Source organism: Dipteris shenzhenensis, chromosome 6 (genome assembly GCF_047967505.1).
Source record: "Dipteris shenzhenensis isolate YYH24624 ecotype China chromosome 6, Dip_SZ_1.0, whole genome shotgun sequence".
Classification (NCBI taxonomy): Eukaryota; Viridiplantae; Streptophyta; class Polypodiopsida; order Gleicheniales; family Dipteridaceae; genus Dipteris; species Dipteris shenzhenensis.
In genome coordinates, this window is record NC_141601.1 from 42,373,913 (window position 1) to 42,395,657 (window position 21,745).

General features: G+C 47.7%; 1 protein-coding gene across 1 annotated transcript in view; it reads right to left on the bottom strand.

The window, feature by feature from the left end:
• Positions 1 to 328: 328 nt before the first annotated feature.
• LOC147901196 (uncharacterized) overlaps positions 329 to 21,745 on the bottom strand; it is a 41,918-nt gene continuing 20,501 nt past the window's right edge. The window contains exons 10-11 of the mRNA XM_087376448.1: positions 2,205 to 2,387; positions 329 to 2,008 (exon numbers count right to left, since the gene is read on the bottom strand). Of these exons, the coding sequence (XP_087232574.1) occupies positions 329 to 2,008; positions 2,205 to 2,387 (1,863 nt within the window). The remainder of the gene's footprint in view (positions 2,009 to 2,204; positions 2,388 to 21,745) is intronic.

Genomic DNA, 21,745 nt, shown 5'->3' on the forward strand with positions numbered 1-21,745 from the left:
TATGGCAAACTAATACTAATTAAATTTTGAATTTATATTCATTGGGGGGACATAGTCAAGGTGGGGACTATTAATACTTACGAGATTTTTGATTTTTTATTCAAAAGGGGGGACATATTTTCCCATGTGAGAAACATTTTGGGAAGTCATGTCCTTAGATTACTATTAAGATTATTTTTTAGAACTTGCTGACTAGTATTAGAGGGTGGTCAGTCCCTAATAAAGACTAGAGAGACACAAAACGAGGACCAGAGAGAGCCGAAACAACATGCTGCCAAGAGAGCGAGCTCATAGAGTAGGCTAATGGTTGGTTGTATGAAAATGAAAGCTAGGAAGGGAAAATGGCATCTATAAGCATATCCAAATGGTGGGGAGGGGCAACCCAACCATGAGAGAGGCAGTAATGAAGCAAGCGATTCCAAATTCCTGCACTAGCATTGGATGTGATGGCCTGAGCATTCCCAAAAACAAACAGGAAACGCTTGGCTCGTGATAAAAGAACACAAGCTCTTTTCAAATCAGCAGCAAATGCTGTAACCCTCCCTACCCCCACAACCATCGATATCAATACTATCTCTGCTTCTTGCCCTTGAAATGAATCCACATTGTACACCGGCATTGCCACCTCCCTTTCTCCAAGCATCCTCTTTATCAACCCCCTTTGCGCTTCATACAATGTTAGCACTACTACCCTTCCATGGCTCTCCTTTCTTGTTGTTGATGATTCCCCCCTTGCTTTGTATGCCTTGCAGAATTCCGTTATTGCCTCCGCTTCCGATTTGTTGCTCAGCGACGTACTTCCCATCGCCTTCTCTGCTCTGCCTTCTACATCGATCCATCGAAGTGCCTTTTCACAATCCTCCCTCACCTTTCTTGACGCAGTCTGCAATCTTCCCAAGTAGAATTCTTGAGACACAAATTCAGCAATGCAGTATGGCATCCTGTACTGCTCCTGTAACGATCTCACCTCGCACTTCCTTGAAATGAGGTCAAAGATGCTCTGCATTGCCTTTCCGTATGGAGGAAGCTGACAAGGGTCTCCCACAACACTTAGCGTTCGTAGTTGTCGTAGACACGCTAAAGTTGCAATCAGACTTCCTTCTGCCGCTTGAGAACATTCATCTATAATCATGGAAGATACTTTTTTGCCCTGTAAGCATGTATAGAAAGATTGGCTTCCAATCAAAGCAAGTGTGCAAAGCAATATTCTGGGGCCATCTGTTTGGTGCCGAGCCAACCAAGACTCTATTCTACGCCCAACCTGAGGTCCAGAAACTACTAAGCAGTCTTTCAGCTGGGTGTACTGCTCCTCATGCCAATCTATGTAGTAGTCTTCACTAATCAGCAGTAAGACCCCTGGAACCCTTTCTGTCGTCATTGCCTCAGCTATGTGACGTACAGCTACATTCTGGTGACAAGAACAGAGAAGAGTCTCCCCTCGACCTGCTACGCGAGTCCATGCCTTTGCAACAGCTGATATCAATGTGGTCTTCCCTGTTCCAGGAGGTCCTATCACTGCAGACATTGCAGTTGTGAGCATATGCTGCCATGCCTCCGCCTGTTTTGGATTGAGTCCGATCTTACAGTTGAGCACGTGTTTATCAAAGCGTATAACCGGCATTCTTATGCTCTCAGTCGGCAGGCATCCTAGCGCCAAAAGGATATGGGGTGGGCATGCTGCAGGAGTACACAGCAATAGATACAGAGCATCTTCAAGTTTTTGCTTCTCCATATCACAGTTTTTGCTATTATCAACAAAAATCTTGCTAATAGCGGTAACGTCGCTGATGATTTCCCGAGGTTCTATATTATCCAATGATTCTGGAAACCTTTTATGGTCCAAAACAACCATGCTACCTTCGCGAAACTTTGTCTCATATTTCTCAGGCTCACGGCCATCCTTAAACCTTAGCTCTACTGTTGACTTCGGTCCCATCACACGAGATCTAAAGTCGCTCTGTCGCAGTCGAAGGTAGCCTTGGTGTAGATCTAAGCTCCCCCCCATCACCTGCGAGTGTGATTCTCAAAGTTTAGAAATGATGGCAGTGTCTTTCTTGATTATTAAAAACTCTGTTCTTAGGAATACAATTTGGCAGGAGCACTAGCAATTGATCTAGCTTACGAGCACTCAAAGTCTGATTATTTAAGAATATTGAAGGCAAAGAAAGCTGAAAGTCCATTGATAGTCTTATCCTGTCCTGCACCTCAATAGCTGTAGCTTCCATCTGATTGAAGGACTCTAAACTGAAAAGAGTTCTTCCAAAGTAATCCAGCAGTTGACGTTGGCATTCAGCCAATGAAAAGGCAGGTATATCTACTTTCCACGTCCCTGTTTGGTGTGCCCAGACTAGGCGAGATGCCCAAGCTTCTAAAACTGCGTATTTGACCTGTCATACAGCTTCTGAATCAGCCCTACACTTTTCTGATGTCATACCTTAGCAATACACTTTTCATTGGAGTGAATGTCAATGTTCTAGTTTTCAGCCATGCAGTCAGCATATTGAACGTGATAAGGAGTATGAACAATTTAGGTATCTACAGTGCACGTACTGTGAGCAAGCTGGAGAAGGGATGGTTAGACTCATCTTCATATCTAGTTTAGCCTTCTTCATGATTCATCTGCTGTGATTTAGAGCTAGCTCAGAAAAGGTTAACGAAAGTTGTTAAATACATGTATACATTTGGATTAAACCAAGAACATGTCATGTTGCTCATCACTAAGAGCAAATCGGATGGTGCATTTTTTACGTCATGACAATCACCACAAAGTTAAAAGCCCATTTTCCAGGGAAGGGAGTGTCATGATGTCTCTCTCTCTCTCTCTCTCTCTCTCTCATGCACACACATGCGCTTGCACACTTTGGGTATGAAGCACATGCTTTTACTGAACTCGTCTTCCACATGAATGATTTTGGTCTCCAATGGATGTGAATAAAATTACCTCTCTCTCTCTCTCTCTCTCTCTCTCTCTCTCTCACACACACACACACACACGCCTTTTTTTTTTTAGTGAAAGCTTTGATTGATTATATTACAAGAATAGTCACCTCAGAAAAGAGGCGCTCGAAAATACATCAACTGAAGATCTCAATATAAGCCAAATATACATCCTAATCTATCCGGCGAGTCTGCAAGCAATCAAAGAAACATTGCTGCAAACACACACACTCATCCTCTTATCCAATTATTACTTGACACACATGGTCAGTGTAAGGGAATGAGCAGTGCCTTACCCTCATGATCTCCAAGTTTATTTATCCCACTTTACCTTTACATCCTTGTGTCTTACCTGAAGCATAAACCCACACTAGCTCATCTTTCTAAAAGGTTGACCTTCCAGTTATGCCTTTGAAGTAGGAGTTATTGGGATTGGTGACATACCAGCTAAGAATTGTGTCAGCCCATTACCATAATATGGATTCCAAGCCCTTATTCGCCACCAACAAAAAATACCCTTAAACCTTCTTCCTCCCTCTGTCCTGCTTTCTTTTCCTTTTTCCTCTGAAAAGTGACTGGTTGAAAGGTTGTGGCATAGATTGGAAACATGTCGTTGTGGCCTTGGTGTCTCTCTCATCGAAAGTGACTATGGAATTTCCATATGTCTCTCTTGCATAAGACATGGCTCCCAATCAGGTATGCTTGGGAGGATCTACTGATCTGCTCACAGTGGAAATGCTCAATTACCCAATCCACTGGAAGGATTGCCTCAATCTGCAAGATCCTCCCTGCACTCCCTCTGAGATGTCCTATCAACTGAGATTTAGTCTCCTCTGGAAACCTCAAGAGAGCTTTCCATGAACCCAGAGATGAGGCAGGTCCCCTCTCCCATCTGGACACTACATATAGAGTGAAGCACCAAGTGGTCTACCACAATCATCCAATATATTGTCATTCCACATGATTGGTTGCCTATTAATCTCTTCGCGAGAGAAAGGGGGAATCCTCCGAAGAGTGCTCCTGAAGCTGGCCCATGCTTTCAAGATGGCAACCATGAGAGGAGACGAAGAAGACCTAAGGTGTGCTGCGGTGAAGATCCATCTAATATTGCCCATCCAATCTCCTCCTGACGAAGGTGTGCACCTCTGTATGATACTAATAAAAAATGCCTTCCACGGCTCCTGCCCTGGCATAAGTCCCCGCACCACCATCTTGCACAGTAAAGCTCTACACTGTAAATCTGGATCAATAATATTGAGACCCCCTTTGTGTGTAGGGAGGATGAGGGTCTCCCAAGCCACCCTGGCTAAAGCATCTGCTGTGCCATCAAGCCCACTCCAAAGAAAATTTATGATCGGTCTCCTGAGCTGAATGATGCAATTCCTAGAACGGCACCAGCAAGAACAAACAAACCAAGCCGTGGCCAACAGAACCTGGTTGACCACCACAACTCTAGAGGCAAGGTTCAACTTGGCTGAGCTCCAAAAAAGGAGCTTCCTCCTGATGCTCTCCAACACGGGAGAAAACCGCTGCATGGAGAAAATATCCAAGCCGACTTGGCAGCCCAAATATCTGACTGGCACACCCCTCTGAACCCAAGTGAAACCTATGTCAAGCCCCCAATCTAGAGTGTTCTCGTCACTGATCCAAAAGCCATTGGATTTATGCCAATTTATCTGCACCCCCGCCGCCAAGCAAAATAAATCCAATGCTGTCCTGAAAGAAGTGAGCGTCTGTGGTGTGGCATCCAAGTAAACTATCGTGTCATTTGCCAACTCACTGTCAAGTAGCTCCTCTTCCCGTGTGATGGGAAGTCTCAGCCCAAAGATGTCATCTTGAGATCTAATATAGATACTCATAGATTCCGCCACGGACAAAAAAAGAAAAGGAGCAAGGGGACATCCCTGACGGACTGATCTGGAAATCTGAAATCTCTCACCCCTTACCCCACCAATAAGTACCTAGCTATGGGCTGATCTGTACAAAGAGGAAACACCTATGATCCAAGCATCTGTAAAGCCAAAACATAGAAGGGTGCCCTCCAAAAAATCCCAATCTACTCTGTCATAAGCTTTCTCAAAATCGAAGGGACCCTAACTCTAGGTACCCCATCAACCTTGGTTGCCTCTGCTACAGTCAACGGCAACCCAGGGAGGGAGGGGATCTCAACAACCACGCCGAAATGCTTCCTAATAACAAGAAGTCGATGGTAAACTTGGGGAAGCCCAGGAAATCTAATGAAGAGCGAAAAATTTTCCTTGTCTGCCTCCACTGGGTCGAAACCAATATTGAAGGTGTCAAAGAAAATCTTCCTGTGTCCCAGGTGTAAAAACTCAACTTTGAGCACGGTGCTCGTAGCCTTTGGAGTGTCAAAGACAACCTCGAAAAAACCCGCCCCAGAAGACAAACATCTAAAAGTCATGGAGTGAGATCTGGGGAAAGAGCCGCAAGCATCCAGTCTCTAGCTTGGGATCTGGAAGGGTAAGACCCGAAGATGCGTGTGATCAACGTGGTAGAGCATTCAATTTCTACGTCCTTGAGCTGTTGCAACTCGTCTTCAGAAAATGTAATAGTTTTCGCCGCCGGTGGAGGTGGAATAGGATTGGCTGACGGAATATCCATCACCAATCGAGATGAGAATGCCGATTCGAACACTTTTGAGGCTCCGTCCGCTCCAAAAAGCGCTACAAGAGAATGAAAGAGAGGGAAGATAGGAAGGGGATGGGCAGAGGAGAGAGGTAGAGTAGAGGGATGAGGCGGGGGGATAGGGAGCAGGGGAGAGGAGAGGGGGGTAGATGAGAGGGCTAAGGCGGAGGGTATGGAGCGAGGGAGAGGAGAGGGCTGAGGCGGGAGGTAGAGTGCGGGGTAGAGGAAGGGGGTAGGGAGTGGATAGAGGAGAGCGAGTTATCCATATTTATGCTTGCGGTTACCCTTAAATTGTACTTTTACGAGAGGGGGTGTTCCTCTTTAGGTTTTGGCCTTTCGAGATGCACATGAGAATGCCTTGGTTTTTTATGTGAATGATGGTAGCAGATTGTTCAGGTCCACAGAGGACATCTTGCTTGAGTCTGCCTTTCAACCTATCAGGGTTGTAGGTCTTTTGGTACAGGGATTAGATTCAGAGTGGTTCCTTGACCCAGACCCCCAACGTCTCTCCACTGGATCTCAGAGACTTTGGCTCTACGGGGGAGTTCCCATTAGGTATTTACAGTGGGACCCTGGAGAGTGGGAGTGGATTGACGCAGGGCATCGAGAGAAGAGCATCCCCTTCTTTCGCTACACGATCAGTAATGCCAAGAGATTCAAGCTCAGTAGTAGAGGTTGGAGACCTTCCAGAGTTCCTCATTGGGAGGCTTTTGATATCACTGCGGATTTGCAGAGGTGCTTCTGGAGGAGACTCTGGAAATCCCACAGGAATAGAAAGATCACTCTTTTCTTTTGGTTTTCTATCTATGGTGGGATTGCAATGAACTTTTGGAGATCAAGATTCGGAGCCGACCCTACTTGCCCTCGTTGCCTCTCTGCCTTGGAGACGATTCAACATTGCTTATGGGGTTGAAGATAAGCGAGGATGATTTCGATGGGTATAGCCAAGATTTTCAATCACTTTGTGCACTCCCATTCTTTATGACATGGGACTCAGTGGCTTGGCTTTCTCTTATTGGGCCTCAAGTCTTTTATGAGAGACATGACTCTTCTCGGGCCATTCCGATTGTCATCAGGTTGAGTCCTGTTCTTTGGATGTGGTACCACACCTTCCTTTTGCAGCTGTACATGCCTCTGTGGATACCTCTTGGGAGATACTGGTGAGCATAGCAGCATGGCATATCTGAAGAGCCAGATGCACAGAGGCATTGAAGGGAACTCAGGTTCATCCCTCGCAGACATTGGCTAGTATTTGGACAAACACCATACATACTTTGATGGCCGTATGGACGAGGATGCACGAAGACTCCCGTGCAGCCTCAGCTAAGAGGGCTTCTTTCTTCAAGGAGTGGAAGGATTCTCCTTTCTTCTCTGAGACTCTTACAAGGTTAAGGTGGCACTTTCAGCCTCAACCTTGGTTGTTTTCCACCTCGTTTTGAGAGGTTTATTTATCCTCATGGTTTCATGATGTATTCTGCTTTGAGCTTGCTCTCGCGGGTTTTATCCCTTACTTAATAGAAGTCTCTTTCTTGAAAAAAATAAATTGTGGTCATGCAAGATAAAGGTCATATATTCACAATCTTGTTTTCACGTGTTGCTAGTATATTGTTTCTTCATCTTTCCCGGTCTTCACAACGGATCCCTTCTAATTACTGGTATGGTTGCCAAATTACAAACTGGCCATGGAACATTTGTAGATACATTGGAATATATCTTTGCAGTGACAGCATCACACCTCTTTCTAAGTCTGTTTCGATGAGTTTAAACCCTTCACGGTTCACTTGTAGGAGCTGTGGACGATCTATGTTTTCTCCAAAGGGTGTCTGTGACAATTGTTGGAACTCGAGTCCTGCTCTTTTTCTGTATGGGACGTGAGGCGATCGTGAAATTATCCGTAATGTTTGTAATGCCCTCATTTCTTCCCTTCAGCCTTCACCTGTCGACCTTGAGGGTGTTCTTACTACTATATTGCATACAGGCTGGTATGAGGATGTATGACTGTGTGTCTCATAATATGTGTATGCTGTGATGAGGGCTTAAAACATGTAAAGCCCGTTTGTTAAGGTATCTGATGTTTCAATTGTGATTATCATAATTGATGCATAATATCGTTGCCTTGCAGTTGTGGTAGGACAGACCAGAATTTCAACTATTGATCTCTCCAAGTATTTCATTCCGATTCAACGTCATCAGGTTGAGTCCTGTTCTTTGGATGTGGTACCGCACCTTCCTTTTGCAGCTGTACATGCCTCTGTGAATACCTCTTGGGAGATACTGGCGAGCATAGCAGCCTGGCATATCTGGAGAGCCAGATGCACAGAGGCATTGAAGGGAACTCAAGTTCATCCCTCGCAGACATTGGCTAGTATTTGGACAAACATCATACATACTTTGATGGCCATATGGACGAGGATGCACGAAGACTCTTACAGGGTTAAGGTGGCACTTTCAGCCTCAGCCTTGGTTGTTTTCCACCTCGTTTTGAGGGGTTTATTTATCCTCATGGTTTCATGATGTATTCTCCTTTGAGCTTGCTCTCGCGGGTTTTATCCCTTACTTAATAGAAGTCTCTTTCTTGAAAAAAATAAATTGTGGTCATGCAAGATGAAGGTCATGTATTCACAATCTTGTTTTCACATATTGCTAGTATATTGTTTCTTCATCTTTCCCGGTCTTCACTTACGGATCCCTTCTAATTACTGGTATGGTTGCCAAATCACAAACTGGCCATGGAACATTTGTAGATACATTGGAATATATCTTTGCAGTGACAGCATCACACCTCTTTCTAAGTCTGTTTCAATGAGTTTAAACCCTTCACGGTTCACTTGTAGGAGCTGTGGACGATCTATGTTTTCTCCAAAGGGTGTCTGTGACAATTGTTGGAACTCGAGTCCTGCTCTTTTTCTGTATGAGACGTGAGGCGTCTTCCCTTCGGCCTTCACCTGTCGACCTTGAGGGTTTTCTTACTACTATATTGCATACAGGCTGGTATGAGGATGTATGACTGTGTGTCTCATAATATGTGTATGCTATGATGAGGGCTTAAAACATGTAAAGTCCGTTTGTTGAGGTATCTGCTGTTTCAACTGTGATTATCATAATTGATGCATAATATCGCTGCCTTGCAGTTGTGGCAGGACAGACCAGGATTTCAACTGTTGATCTCTCCAAGTATTTCATTCTTGTTTCATAATCTATTTCAAGACGCTGGAAATAGGTCTTTTCAGTTAGAAATTTACTCTATGTCTGCTATAATAACTTTTTACTCTATTTCTGCTATTATATATTTCTTTGAATACCAACGTCAAGCCTTCTACTTGATAGGGAGGGTTGCTGAAGTGATGTATATAAATGTAGCCAGAGGGATCTTTAATGCATGTTGAAGCCTTGATACTACCATTAAATGGTAGTATCAAGGCTTCAACATGCATTAAAGATCCCTCTGGCTCAAGTCGAGGTAACATGACCTCGGAAGGGTCAGTCGGCATTTTCCTTTAAAGGATCAATGGTTGTATTATATTTGTGTAAATGATAAAAAAGGAATAAAGGTCAAGGTCCTTGGTGAGGGTGACATGGCACTAGACTAGGTGGATCTAAGGCTAAGGGACCTAAATATTCAGCAATTAAGCAATCCCCAATTTATGGGGCAATCTAACAGCTCACAGGCCAGCCAAAAGGCCAGCCATCTCAGCCAACCAAGTGGCCAGAAAGACCAGCTGGTCTGGCCGACCAGAACTGGCCGACCAGTTGGCCGACCAGCTGGTAGGCCCACCGACCAACTGGCAGGCCCACCGACCAGCTGGCCGACCAGCTAGGTCTGGCCTATAAAAGGCTTCTGCCCCCACACTTCCTTTGATAGGACAGGACCTGCAGCTGCTCCTCATCTCCTCCATCTTTTGCTGCAGGCCCGCCTGCTCCATTTACCTCTCCTCTCCACTTCTGCCTCCTCTGCTGCCTCCTCTTCTGCCTCTCCTTCCTGCCTCCTGGATGCTCCATCCTCTCCTCAAGATCTGTCCCAACTTCTGCTCCTCTACTTCAGCTCTGCTCCTTCTGCTCCAGATCTGTCCCATCCTACTCCAGATCTGTCCCCTTCTGCTCCTCTGCTCCAGATCAGCTCCTTCTGCCCCAGATCATCTCCTTTTCTTCATCATGTTGCTATTCCAGATAGCCTGAAGGTTCCTTCCTCAGAGCATGCTGGTTTTCAGCCATTTCCTAGGGCAGCTCCAGCCCTTCATCATCCTCGTCATCATTGAGCTACACGGAGGACTGCGTTACGCTCCCTCTGCTGCTATCTTTTCTACTGTCTCTCTACATGGAATCATCTTTCTTATTCACCTCAGCCACGGTCCATCAGACACAACGGCTTGAGGTTCTTGTATTCAGTTTTTCATATTACCGACAGGCACTATGTTTTCTGAGTTTCGTTCTTCAGTTATATCTGAGTATTGTCTATTTTCTGATCGCTCCACTGCAAACCCTATCGTTTCTCTATACTAAATGCATTAAATGTGCCTAGGGGCAAATGGTTTTAATGATATCTCAAGAGAGGGGTAAATGATGCATTAAAGAGGAACCCTAGAAAGAAGACATGTGGCATACTAGATCCATCTAGGGAATTTTGGGGCTTGGTGGAATTTAGTGGGCAGGAGCTTCACGTAACAACAAGATTTTGCTGAGAGCCTGCTACCACCGAGGTTGGCTGGGAGGAAAATTGAGGTGCCTATGCCCGTGAATCGTGAATCAGTTAGGAGTAAACAAATTAAGTCATTTCATTTGGTATCAGAGCTGCAGGTGATTGGAAAAGGGGCATCACGAGAGGTTTTGGGCTGGCCAAGCGCATGCTTAAGCTCACGGGCTGTTTGCGTCATTTGGTTCGCATTATCTGCAGTGCTTTGTCAACCTTGGAGTTGCGTGTGAAAGGATGGCAGGATCGCGTACAGTCGCAGGTTACCTTCAAGACTCCTTGGTATCGCGGGAAGGGACTAGCTGTTGTAATCTGGTGGTGTCGTATATTTCGCCGATGATTTGAAGGTGTGGAAGATGAACAGCGCACGACGAGAGCCACTTACGCGATAGTTCAGACACATTCGGTATCCGATTACCAGTGCGTCCAGACTGAAGGAAGTGGTAACTGGGCATGGTCCCTTAACGATTCTCTCAAAGCGAAGCCTCAACTACGAGCTGGCAGGATACGTCTGCAAGCTCCGCCGACAGTAGCCTTATCAGTCAGCGACAGGAATCGAGTGAAGGATTTTGCGATGTACCTATAAGATACACTAAAACGCGACGCGAAAGATCTACAGACACAAGGTCTATTAAAAGGACGTCGTGATTATCTCGCGGAGGTATTCATTTAGTATCAAGCTACCATATCTTAACGCGATCAAACCAAGTATTGGTTTAATGGTTTAATGAAACCATTAAGAGATGGATAGAAGACCAAATGCTGGTAAGCCTATCTGCTGATTTCGTAAAGCACACGCTGTGTTACAAATGGGGCCCAAGAATCCCTTACCACGATGCGAGGGGAACATGCAGCAAGAATTATAACCAGGGAGCTCTCTATGCCTTCTAAGCTTCGTTGGAGCATATGCTTGTTTATTTGCCTCCGTGTTTGAGTCAACTTAGATTGCAGCAATTTCCCTAGTATAGGAAAAAGCGGGTTTGGTTACAGTGTGATATATGCCTGGTTTGGTTAGCTATAAATTTGGAAGTTGGACTTGTGATTTGTAATTACAGTTTCAAGCGGTGTTTTATTTTTATTTTTATTTTTATTTTTTTAAACACCCATTGACCTAAATGGAAGTAGAAGAAGAAGCTTCTAGGATGGATCCCGTAGAGTCAGGAGTTCGGCCGACCCCACAAGTGTCGCAACAAATGGGACAAGGTCTTCGCCATTTGTGAAATCAGAAATGATATGAAGAAAATCCGCGAGGCCACCCATATGTTCAATGAGGCAACGGATAGGTGGTGGATAAAACAACAGAAAGATGGAGTAGCATCCACTACTTGGGAGGGGTTTAAAAAGGAATTTAGAAAACACTTCCTACCTCCTGACGAAGCATCCCGAGCTTGGGATCAGTATCGAAACCTTCGTCAGAGAAATTTATCAGTGGCAGAATACACTGATAAGTTTAGAGAAAGTGTAATGAACGTTGATAAACCCCTACCTCAGTCAATCCAAGTAAAAGATTTTATCTTTGTATTGAATGATCGAATCAAGATGGAAGTGCGGACTAAGTATGCGAACACGCTAGATGAAGCAATTGTCATAGCCCTGAACTATGAGGATGCAAAAGGGAACAGACCAAGTGGGTTTTTGCAGGTTGGGACTCAATATGGGTACCCGAAGAAAACTGGGTTTAAGAAGAAGTGGATTAGCAAAGGGAGTCCCTCACAGCCTTGTGGTCAAGCCAAGTAAGCAAAACCAATTGAGACTCCTAAATCAAGTACTACCATTGGAATGAAAAGAAAAGTAACACCAATGGCAGCCCGAGCTTGGTCGAAGTCTTCTTTGAACCCAGAGCAAAGGGAAAAAGCGAGGAGAGAAGGCTTGTGTTTTGGATGCCTTCAGCCTCATCAGTGGAAAGATTGTCCACGAAACAAAGATCGTCAAATGGCTGAGATGATGGTCTCAGAATGCGACGTGGAAATGGAGGGAAGTCCCAAAGCAGAACAGATGCAGATTCAGCTAGCGAGATCTTCTCAAAGGTTAGTACCTTTTTTGTTATGTGTATCTGTTGCTAAGTTAGTAACTATTGCACCTGATAATATCCTATCAAAGCCCGCAGCAACGGGATATACAGCCTTTAATGATACGGAGTTAATTAAGATGAAAGGGCAAGTAGCTAATCATGATGTCATTGTGTTGTTTGACTCAGCGTCAACGCACAATGTAATTAACTCCAAGCTTGTAAAGTGGCTGAAACTAAAGACTAGCCCATCTGACTATGCATATATAGTCAGGACGGCAGACGAAAGTTCAACTAAAGTATGGGACCAAAGGGTTACCCAGTTGGAGCTTCGAATTCAGGACTATCCTGAAGCTTGATTTTGAAATGACTAAGCTTGCTCATGCAGACATAGCCCTGGGTAAGGCTTGGCATTCTAGGAAGAATCAAGATGAATGATGTGTTGTATGTCACGTCATTCATCTTGATGAATGATGTGTTGTATGTCTTACGAGGTGAAAAGGATATATCTCAAGGACCGTTGGTTTCCGTGATGGAAATTCGAAAAGCTCAAGAAGAGTTTTTGTTTCTTTGTACAACATCGGTAGAGCCGGTTGATGATTCTTCGGCTAGCACTGATGTGGCTCAAAATAAAGAGATGGCCAAGCTGGCTGATCAAATAGAAGAGGAGTTCTCTGATCGTTTTAGGGATGAGCTACCTTATGGGTTACCTCCAGAGCGGAATGTTCAGCATAAAATTGAACTAATCCCGGGGGCAAAACCTGTAAATAGATCTCCCTAAAGGTTGAGTTTTACCGAAGAAGCGGAGGTACGAAGACAACTGGAAGAATACCTCAAGTTGGGACAGATTCAACCAAGTTTTTCACCTTTTGCTTCGCCAGTGATATTAAAAAAGAAGAAAGATATACTTTTCGCCTCTGTATAGATTACAAAGCATTGAATAATATCACTATTGAGCATAGGTTTCCGATGGCTCGGATCAAATGATTTGCTAGATGCATTACATGGGGCTGTAATTTTCAGTAAGATAGATCTTAAGTGTGGCTACCATCAAATCCGTATTAGAGCCGAGAATGTGCATAAAACCACTTTTAGAAGCAGGTTTGGACATTATGAGTTTTTGGTAATGCCCTTTGGACTTACCAATGCTCCAGCTACATTCATCATGCTTATGAACGATTTACTTCGTCCGTATATCGACAAGTTTGTAGTACATTTTATTGACGATATTCTGCTATTCAATAAGAGTATTACTGAGCATTATGAATACTTAAGAATAGTGTTCAGTACTTTGAGGAAAGCCAGTCTTTATGTAAATAAAAAGAAAACTATATTGTGTATGGTAAGACTTGAATATTTAGGATTCATAATTACTCCTGAGGGGGTAGAAATGGATCCAAAGAAAGTGGCTGCGATACTGACTTGGCCAATCCCTAAGAGTTTGACCACTTACATCCAAAATATAGAGCTCCTGCGAGCCTCCTCTCCCCTCCCACAACCTCTACCTCCCCCTAGCTCCTCCCCGCCTCGACCACCCCCACCCCCCTGCCTCTCCGCCCTCACCCGCCGCCTCACCTCGCCGCTACCGCCTGCGCCCCCTCGCCCTTCGCTCTCACCCCCTCGCCCCTCCGCTTTCACCCCTCGCCTCTCCGCCTCACCCCTCGCTTCTCCGCTCCCTCACCCCCTCGCCCCTCCGCCTCACCCCACTGCGCCCTCACCCGCCTCCCCCCGTCCACTCCTCTCGCCTCTCCGCCACTCCCCCTCGCCCCTCCGTCTCACTCCGCCCCCCCCTCGCTACGCCTCACCCCCCCTCGCCTCTCCGCCTCACTCCCCCGCCCCCTCGCTTCACCCGCCCCCGCCACCCCACTCCGCTCCCCCCCCGCCCCTCCGCTTCACCCCCCACCCCCTCGCTACACCGCCTCCCACCCCTCGCGCTCGGTCGCCCTTCCGCTCCGCCCCGCCCCTTCCTCTCCGCCCCCTCCCGCCCTCCCGCCCCGCCCCGCCCCTCCCCCGCTCCCGCCTCCTCACCTCACCCGCTCTCCATCCTCACCCCCCACCCCGCGCCACCTCCGCCTCCCGCCCCCGTTTCCACCGCCCTCCGCCCTCCATTCTTCCCGCTCTCCGCCTCCGCTCTCGACTGCGCCTCCGCTTCCCCCGCCTGACTCACGTCGCCCTGGTTCGCCTCACCCGTCTTCCTCACACCCAAGCTCCACCCTCCCGCATCTATCCCCCCTTTTTGGGTGGCAGTCTCTTCTTCATCGGAAGCTTCGCAGTTTGTCTTGGCGGTATGGCGGCTCCCTACCCGGAACCGGAGGCCCAGTCGGACCCTCCCTCTCCAGATGCCTACCGCGTCATCCTGACAGAGCAACAATCGTCTCGGGTTCAGGTTGCCAATGACTTTGTCCTCACTTCTATTTATGGCAGAGTCATTGGACATTCCCCCTCCAGATCAGCCATCAAGGACTGGCTCCAGTCCACTCTCATGCTAGACGGCCATATTGAGGAGGTGGCCCTTATGGGAAGGGACATCTTCTGGCTCAAACTCTCCAATGTGAAAGCTGCGAGCAACCTGATTGCTGGTTCCCCCACGTCGGTGGATGAAAAGATTATTATGATAGTCCCGTGGTACCGTGGATTCAGCGCAATGGATTTTGATGCTCGGTTCCGTATACCTCGCCATCCAGTGACGCTAGTTTTTCCAGGTCTTGCTGCTGAGCTGCGGCCGATTGTCAGGGACCTGGGCTCCCACTTTGGCTGGGTTATGCACGACACTTTCGCCGACGCGGTGACTACGACAGGAGCCCCCCGAGTCCGTGTGGCTGTGGCGGATCCTGCGACTCTCCCTGCAGTGATCGAGATCGTGACAGATGCCGACAGCATCACCCAGAGCATGGTAGTCACCGGACAGCCAGGCCAGTGCCTGAGGTGTCACGGCTTTGGGCACTTGGCGGCTGTTTGACCACGATTCGCCAGCTCTTCTTGGCCTCCCCCGCCCCCTCCCCCTCCGCCCCCTCCTCCCCCCTCCGAGCAGCCACGTCAGGAGGAGCAGAGGCAGCCGGAGTCCAGTCCAGAGTTAGTTGGCGGTTGGACTGAGGTTAGAAGGAAAAGAGGAAAGAACAAGAAGATTTCTAATAAAGGCAAGGAGGCAGAGGTTACCCAACCTGCAGCAGCACCTCAGAGACCTGACAGGCAGCCGCCCCAGGGTCCTGGGAGAGCTTCTTCTTCAACGGTAGCCCGCCCTCCACAGTCTCAGGTCCCCCTCTCTCCCGCTCCCCAACCCCTTTCCACTCAGTCCCAGCCCCTTCCCCAGTTGCACTCCCCTTCTCCCGACCCGCAGCTTCAGTCCTCGCCTCTTCCTCCTCAGTCTCATCCTCCTCCTTCTCAGCCCCAGTTCCAGGTGCATCCCCATCCCCCCCCGCCTCTCTCAGCTCTCTTGCAGAGTTAGCTGTACCGATGGTTCCTCAGCCGAGGGCAGCCCCCGCTCCCCCTCCTCCACCTCCCCCGCTAGTCGCCTCCGTGGAGTCTGAGTCGCCTACCCCCAGCCTCTTCCCCCTTCCCCTCCACTGGCAGGACACCCTGAGTCTACACCACCACTGAAGCAGGCTTCCCTGTCCGCTAGCCCCTCAGTGGCAGACTCTGGTGGGCCTCAGCTTCAGGAGAGAGACCTTCCTCGCGACTTTTACAGATCTGGTCTCTGGGAGTACTTGGATGTGGCCGACCTCGGGACCTTCCCTGCTTGTCTCGACATCAGTATCTTCCTGCTCCGCAAAGGGACGGATGGGAAGATAGCCGCCTTGGCCCCGAGGGATGGCCCTAGCTTTGCTTTCACGTTCCTCAGCGACGGCACCGAGACTTGGACAGACGACTCGGTCTGGGAGGCTCTCAGAGAGCAGACGCACGCTCAGGTTTGCTCCTGGATAGGCCCGTCCGGTGGGCAGCTTCTTGAGACTCAGTGGTCCGAGGGTGACGTGCGCCTGCGGTGGCGTTGCGCCGCCAAACGTTTCAGACTGATTGTGATCCTCAGGCCCCCCCTGTCATGGCCCCTCCCCCAGGATGTCAGAGCCTGGACCCCTCAGAAACTCCGAGCCTTCTACGGGATGACTACTTCAGAGATCTCGAGCTGGCTCGAGAAAGCATTTGCTCATGGCACCAAAGGCCTCTCGCCTTTGCTGAAGGTGTTGAAGAACGGGCAGGACGACCCCGCCTCCCCCTCCAAACCTTCTCATAAGCGTCAGCGCCTCCACTCCGAAATGTCAGCTTCTTCATCGACATCGGCCGCAAGCAGACAGTTGTTCGCAGCCTCCCAGTCCTCACCATGAGCCTACACCTTGTATCCTGGAATGTGAACGGGTTTCATTCTTCTGGCACCCGTGGTCCTAGGAAGCTCATTTTGAGACAGGAACTTCAGCCAGCAGTGATTGGTCGTTTGGATATAATCCTGCTCCAGGAGCACAAGCTTTCTGCGGCTCACTCCCGTAGCTACGGGAAGATTCTCCCTGGACGTTCTCACACTTATTGGGAGCCCTTGATCGGCACACAGGGGAGGAGTGGAGGTGTCTGTACTTCCGTGTGCGAGCAGTTAGCCCAGGGAGTTTTCGGTCATGGCACGTTGATCTCAGGCCGTGCCCTTTGGGTAGGCCTGGAATTGGAGGGTTCCAGAATAGGAATCCTCAACATTTATGCTCCCACAGACCTCCGTTGCAGAGCCACCTTCTGGAGGACACTCACAGGGATTCTCCCAGACATGGATTCCTGGATTGTTGGAGGTGACTTCAACAATCTGGAGACCTTGGAGGACCAGCAGGGCAGAGGACCAGAGTTTACAGGTATGTCTCAGGTAGAGCAGTCCGCTTGGGACTTATTTATCTTCGCGACAGGAGGTAGGGACAGCTGGAGAGACCCATCCTTCCGTCGTTGGCACGGGAGCTTGGACTTCTCGTGGGGCTTTCGTAGGGAAGGAGGCAGACTCCTGGAGAGGCTGGATAGATTTTATGTCAGTGATTGGGCCATCAGCAGAGGCGGTCAGGCGGGTATAGTTTCAGGGACGACACTTTCCGACCATGCGCCTGTGCTCTTATCATTAGACTCGGCAGTTCAGGCCCTTCCCCCCCGTTCATGCCGGATTCCCGACTCCATTTTCTCGAGGGAGGACGTGCGCAGCAGTATCGGCAGTCTATGGGATAGAGATTGGGGCGAGTGCGTGGATCTGGTTGACTCGATGGCACAGGCTTTGCAGGAGTCTAGCTAGATTTGCCAGCTCGCAGCCCTACAGGTTCGACAGGAGTGGTGGGGTAGAGAGAGAGCTCTTCGGAGGAACCTCGCTTCCATTCAACGTCTCCAGCAGGCAGCCCCGAGCTCGGAGGAGCTTCATATCCAAGCCCTTCGAGCTAGAGCCCTTCTTGAGGAGACCCTCCAGCGCCGTTCAGAGTTTTCCTATCACGCTTCTCTCTTTCTGGGCTCGGAAGGACGACCGGATGTGCAGGGAGTTCTTCAGGACGCATGGCCAGAGAGCAGCAGGTGATCAGCTTTGGAGTCTTAGGACAGCGGAGGGGCACATCGTTACTGATCCGGGTGAGGTCTTGGGGTTGGCTACCGACTTCTACAGGACTCTTTTCCAACAGGAGCCGCTTGCCCCTTGCACTCGACGCTCCCGTGAGGAGGTGTGGAGGCACATTCCATCCCTGGCCCAGCCCAGCATGCAAGCGACGTTGATGGCACCGTTCACTACGGACGAGATGTTGGAGGCCTTGATGGCCATCGATGGGCAGAAATGCCCGGGCGAGGATGGGCTATCCCGAGCATTCTTCACCTCATTCTGGGATCAGATCCATCAGCCCCTCCTAGCAGCTCTTCAGAGGATTTTCAGCAGCGGATATATGCCAGAGAGCCTCTCCTCGGGACTGATTTGCCTCATCCCGAAGGGAGGAGATCGACAGGAGTGATCTATTCTGACAAATTGTTATATAATTAATGTTTGATGTGATGTTTGAACTAATGTTGTGTACACATGACGCCCCTCTATCATTTTCCAGAGACAGCCTTGCTGTCATGTCAACAGCCATGAGTCATGTTCTTTGGATGTAGTACCACACCTTCCTATTGCAGCAGTACATGCCGATACCTCTTGGGAGATACTGGCGAGCATAGCAGCCTGGCATATCTGGAGAGCCAGATGCACAGAGGCATTGAAGGGAACTCAGGTTCATCCCTCACAGACATTGGCTAGTATTTGGACAAACACCATACATACTTTGATGGTCGTATGGACGAGGAAGCAGGAAGACCCCCGTGCAGCCTCAGCTAGGAGGGCTTCTTTCTTCAAGGAATGGAAGAATTCTCCTTTCTTCTCTGAGACTCTTACAGGGTTAAGGTGGCACTTTCAGCCTCAGCCTTGGTTGTTTTCCACCTCGTTTTGAGGGGTTTATTTATCCTCGTGGTTTCATGATGTATTCTGCTTTGAGCTTGCTCTCGCGGGTTTTATCCCTTACTTAATAGAAGTCTCTTTCTTGAAAAAAATTTTAAAAAAGCTACTATCAGATATTGTCCGCTACTCTCAATACAAAATTTTTCCCACTTGAGGGAATAGTCAAGCTGGGAGTAATGTAAAATTTCCTGCATCATCATGGTATTCCAAACAAAAAGTTTCAGTTGGCGAGTTTAGTGGTCTAATGTGTCTACCTGCGGATTATAGAGTGCTTCGTTATTTACAGCATGGTTAGGCTGTTAGGATTTAAGCTCTTATTTGAATTTTGTACCAATGATTATTTCTTAAAGTTCGAGATGGTTTCCTCTGCAAGATATGGATGAGTAGAGTCTGACCAGTGGCAGAATGTACAGGTCACATGCTTTCAAGCTAGGAACTAATCTAGCTCTGGTAGTAAAACTTTGGTTGGTAGAAGCTGGCTCATCTCTAAGCTGTTCCTATATATATCCCTTGTTGCAGGCACATGCAGTCTGAAATCTCCTAGTGAGTAACAATGATATTATTATTCGAGAGCTAGATCTAGGCTAGCTATACAACTAGTGTAATCACTTAACCGCCGCAGGCATGTATGGTACGCTACACTTGATCCTTCTTATACAAGCTCCTAGGAAACACTTACATGAGAATGGTCTGCAAAGTTTCTCATGCTGGATCTCCAAGGGCAGCTGGTTTACCTTGGCAAAGTGCTGACAAGCCCATTTTTTTTTGAGGGTGTCTGCCTTCTCCCTTCTTTTGTGTCTTAATGTCTTTTTGTCACAATTCCTACAAAGATAGCTGCTGAGCTACATGAAAAGGGTGCCAGAAGTTTAATGTAATCTTTTATGCGTTCCCTATTTTCTCTGAGGTAGAACTAGATCTAGATCTTTTATGCTTTGCCTCTTAGGTATACTCCCGACTACGATTACAAGTAGTCAGGACTTATGAAACCTGTAGTCCCAATATTCTCAGTGAAGTTATACTAACTCATTGTGGTTACTGAATGGATGCAGGTAACAAGTCAGGACTTTGGAGTATGCTTGTGGATGGATAGCAAAACGACAATTGTTTTAGTCCTATCACAGTTCAATGTATATTTTCCAGTATTAATGCTTCTTAATGGGAATTTCCTTTCAAAGAAGTCTTCCAAAGTCCTTCACACACTTGTACTTCCCTACGAAACCAAATGCAACAGTGCCACTTGTACACAAGATGTTTATTTAAGCGCTTGTGCGTGCGCACGCGCACACACGAAAAATTGTGAGTGAAAAGGCATACCCCCATCCACACACAGGCACGAGGACTGTGTATTGTATCTATAAACATATGTAAATCCACTAATTATCCTTATACATGTTCACATGATAACCCCTTAGGTCCTAAACTTAACTGCATGACCGCATGATAGGGTTAGTTTTGAATATGCCCCAATCTATCAAATACACATTGGACTTGAGGGCTTTTACACATAACATACATATAAGAATATTTCAAGCAGGACAAAGTATTCCGCAGGCTTTCGTGATTTCCTCTTATGGACACAAAAAGCACTAGCAGCACTAAGCATCATCTACCACCTTTAGAGAGGGATAGATCATCCAATGTAGTAGGTAGATGAAGCTTGCTCCTCAGTTCCAGTAGATGTAGCAAAAAGATTCTGGATCTTGTCCCATGTCTCCTTGGTTGAACTATTGAGGTCAAGATGATGAAGTAGATTGTTAGCCAGCCTCAAACCTGTAGAGATATACAATGATATGGTGATGTAGGATAGACTAGGACTTAGTCTTATTTGTGTGTTAGTACTTGGACGATAAGTATATATTCCAAGTACTTGTACTTCATTCGGTTGAACATTTCAGTTGGGGTTCACTTGTGTTCACTCCTTGTTCTCTCGTGTTCACAATCCATCTCCATTCTTATTCCTACATGTGGTATCAGAGCTAGTCGATCCAGCCCACTTCTGTCGTGGAGAAGAAAGTTCCATTGCTGGCTGAGTACTCTTCTACTCACCCACAGTTCGTGAGAGCTCCTGTACCTGCTGCCTCGACCTCCTTGCCCATTTCGGTCGTACATCAGCTCTAGCCTGCCATCTTGCTGTCCGTACAGCACCCTTGGCTATTTCCGTACAGGCCGTACAACTGTACGGAATTAGCAGTCTGCCAGGACAGCTCACCGTACAGCCCACAAGCAGCTCGCCATCAATCCGTACAACTGTACGGACGGTTTTCGTACAGTCCGTACAGTCACATTTCACCTCCAGCTCCCGGACCTGCAGCTCACCATCAGCCTCGCTATCAGCTCGCCATTTGCCTCTACTCTGACGTACCTTCTGCTTGCTGAAGCTCTTGCTCATGCCTTGGTCCTTGCCTCTGCTCATTTCGAAGTTGTACTTGCAGAACCAGTTTGTACTTGCAGCCCGTGCTTTCAGTTTCCTTGCATAGGTGTCCTTGGGGTACTTAAGTACAGGTGCATTTGGAGAGTTTGAGTGTGTGCATTTGGGACAGTTTTGGGGCTGCATATTCAGTTCAAGTTATTGCTCAGGAAGTGTGCATTTTGAAGCCAAGTGTAAAATGATAGGTGCCAGATTGTCATACACTGGTGGCTGCAAGTATGGGGGCTGCATCATTCCAGGTACATTAGTTCCAGTTCCCATACTGGGATTACCCATGCTGGGTCCCGTACCAGACATCTGCAGGGGTCCCAAGGAACCACCCTGCATACCAGGAATCCCTGTCTGTATTCCGGGCTGCATCCCCATATTGGCATACATTACATTTGCACTCCTGGGCTGCATCATGCCTCCCATCATAGGCTGCTGTACCGGTTGCATACCGGGCTGAAATGGAACATTCTGAGGGCCTCGCATACCCATTCCTCCCATGGGCTGTCCCGGCTTGGAAAACTGATCCACTGCCAAAATAACCTGGTTGCGTCACAGGCTGAGGGTAGGACTGCTGTCCCTGATGCACAAACTGAAACTTATTCCCTTGCGAGGGATTTTGTTGCA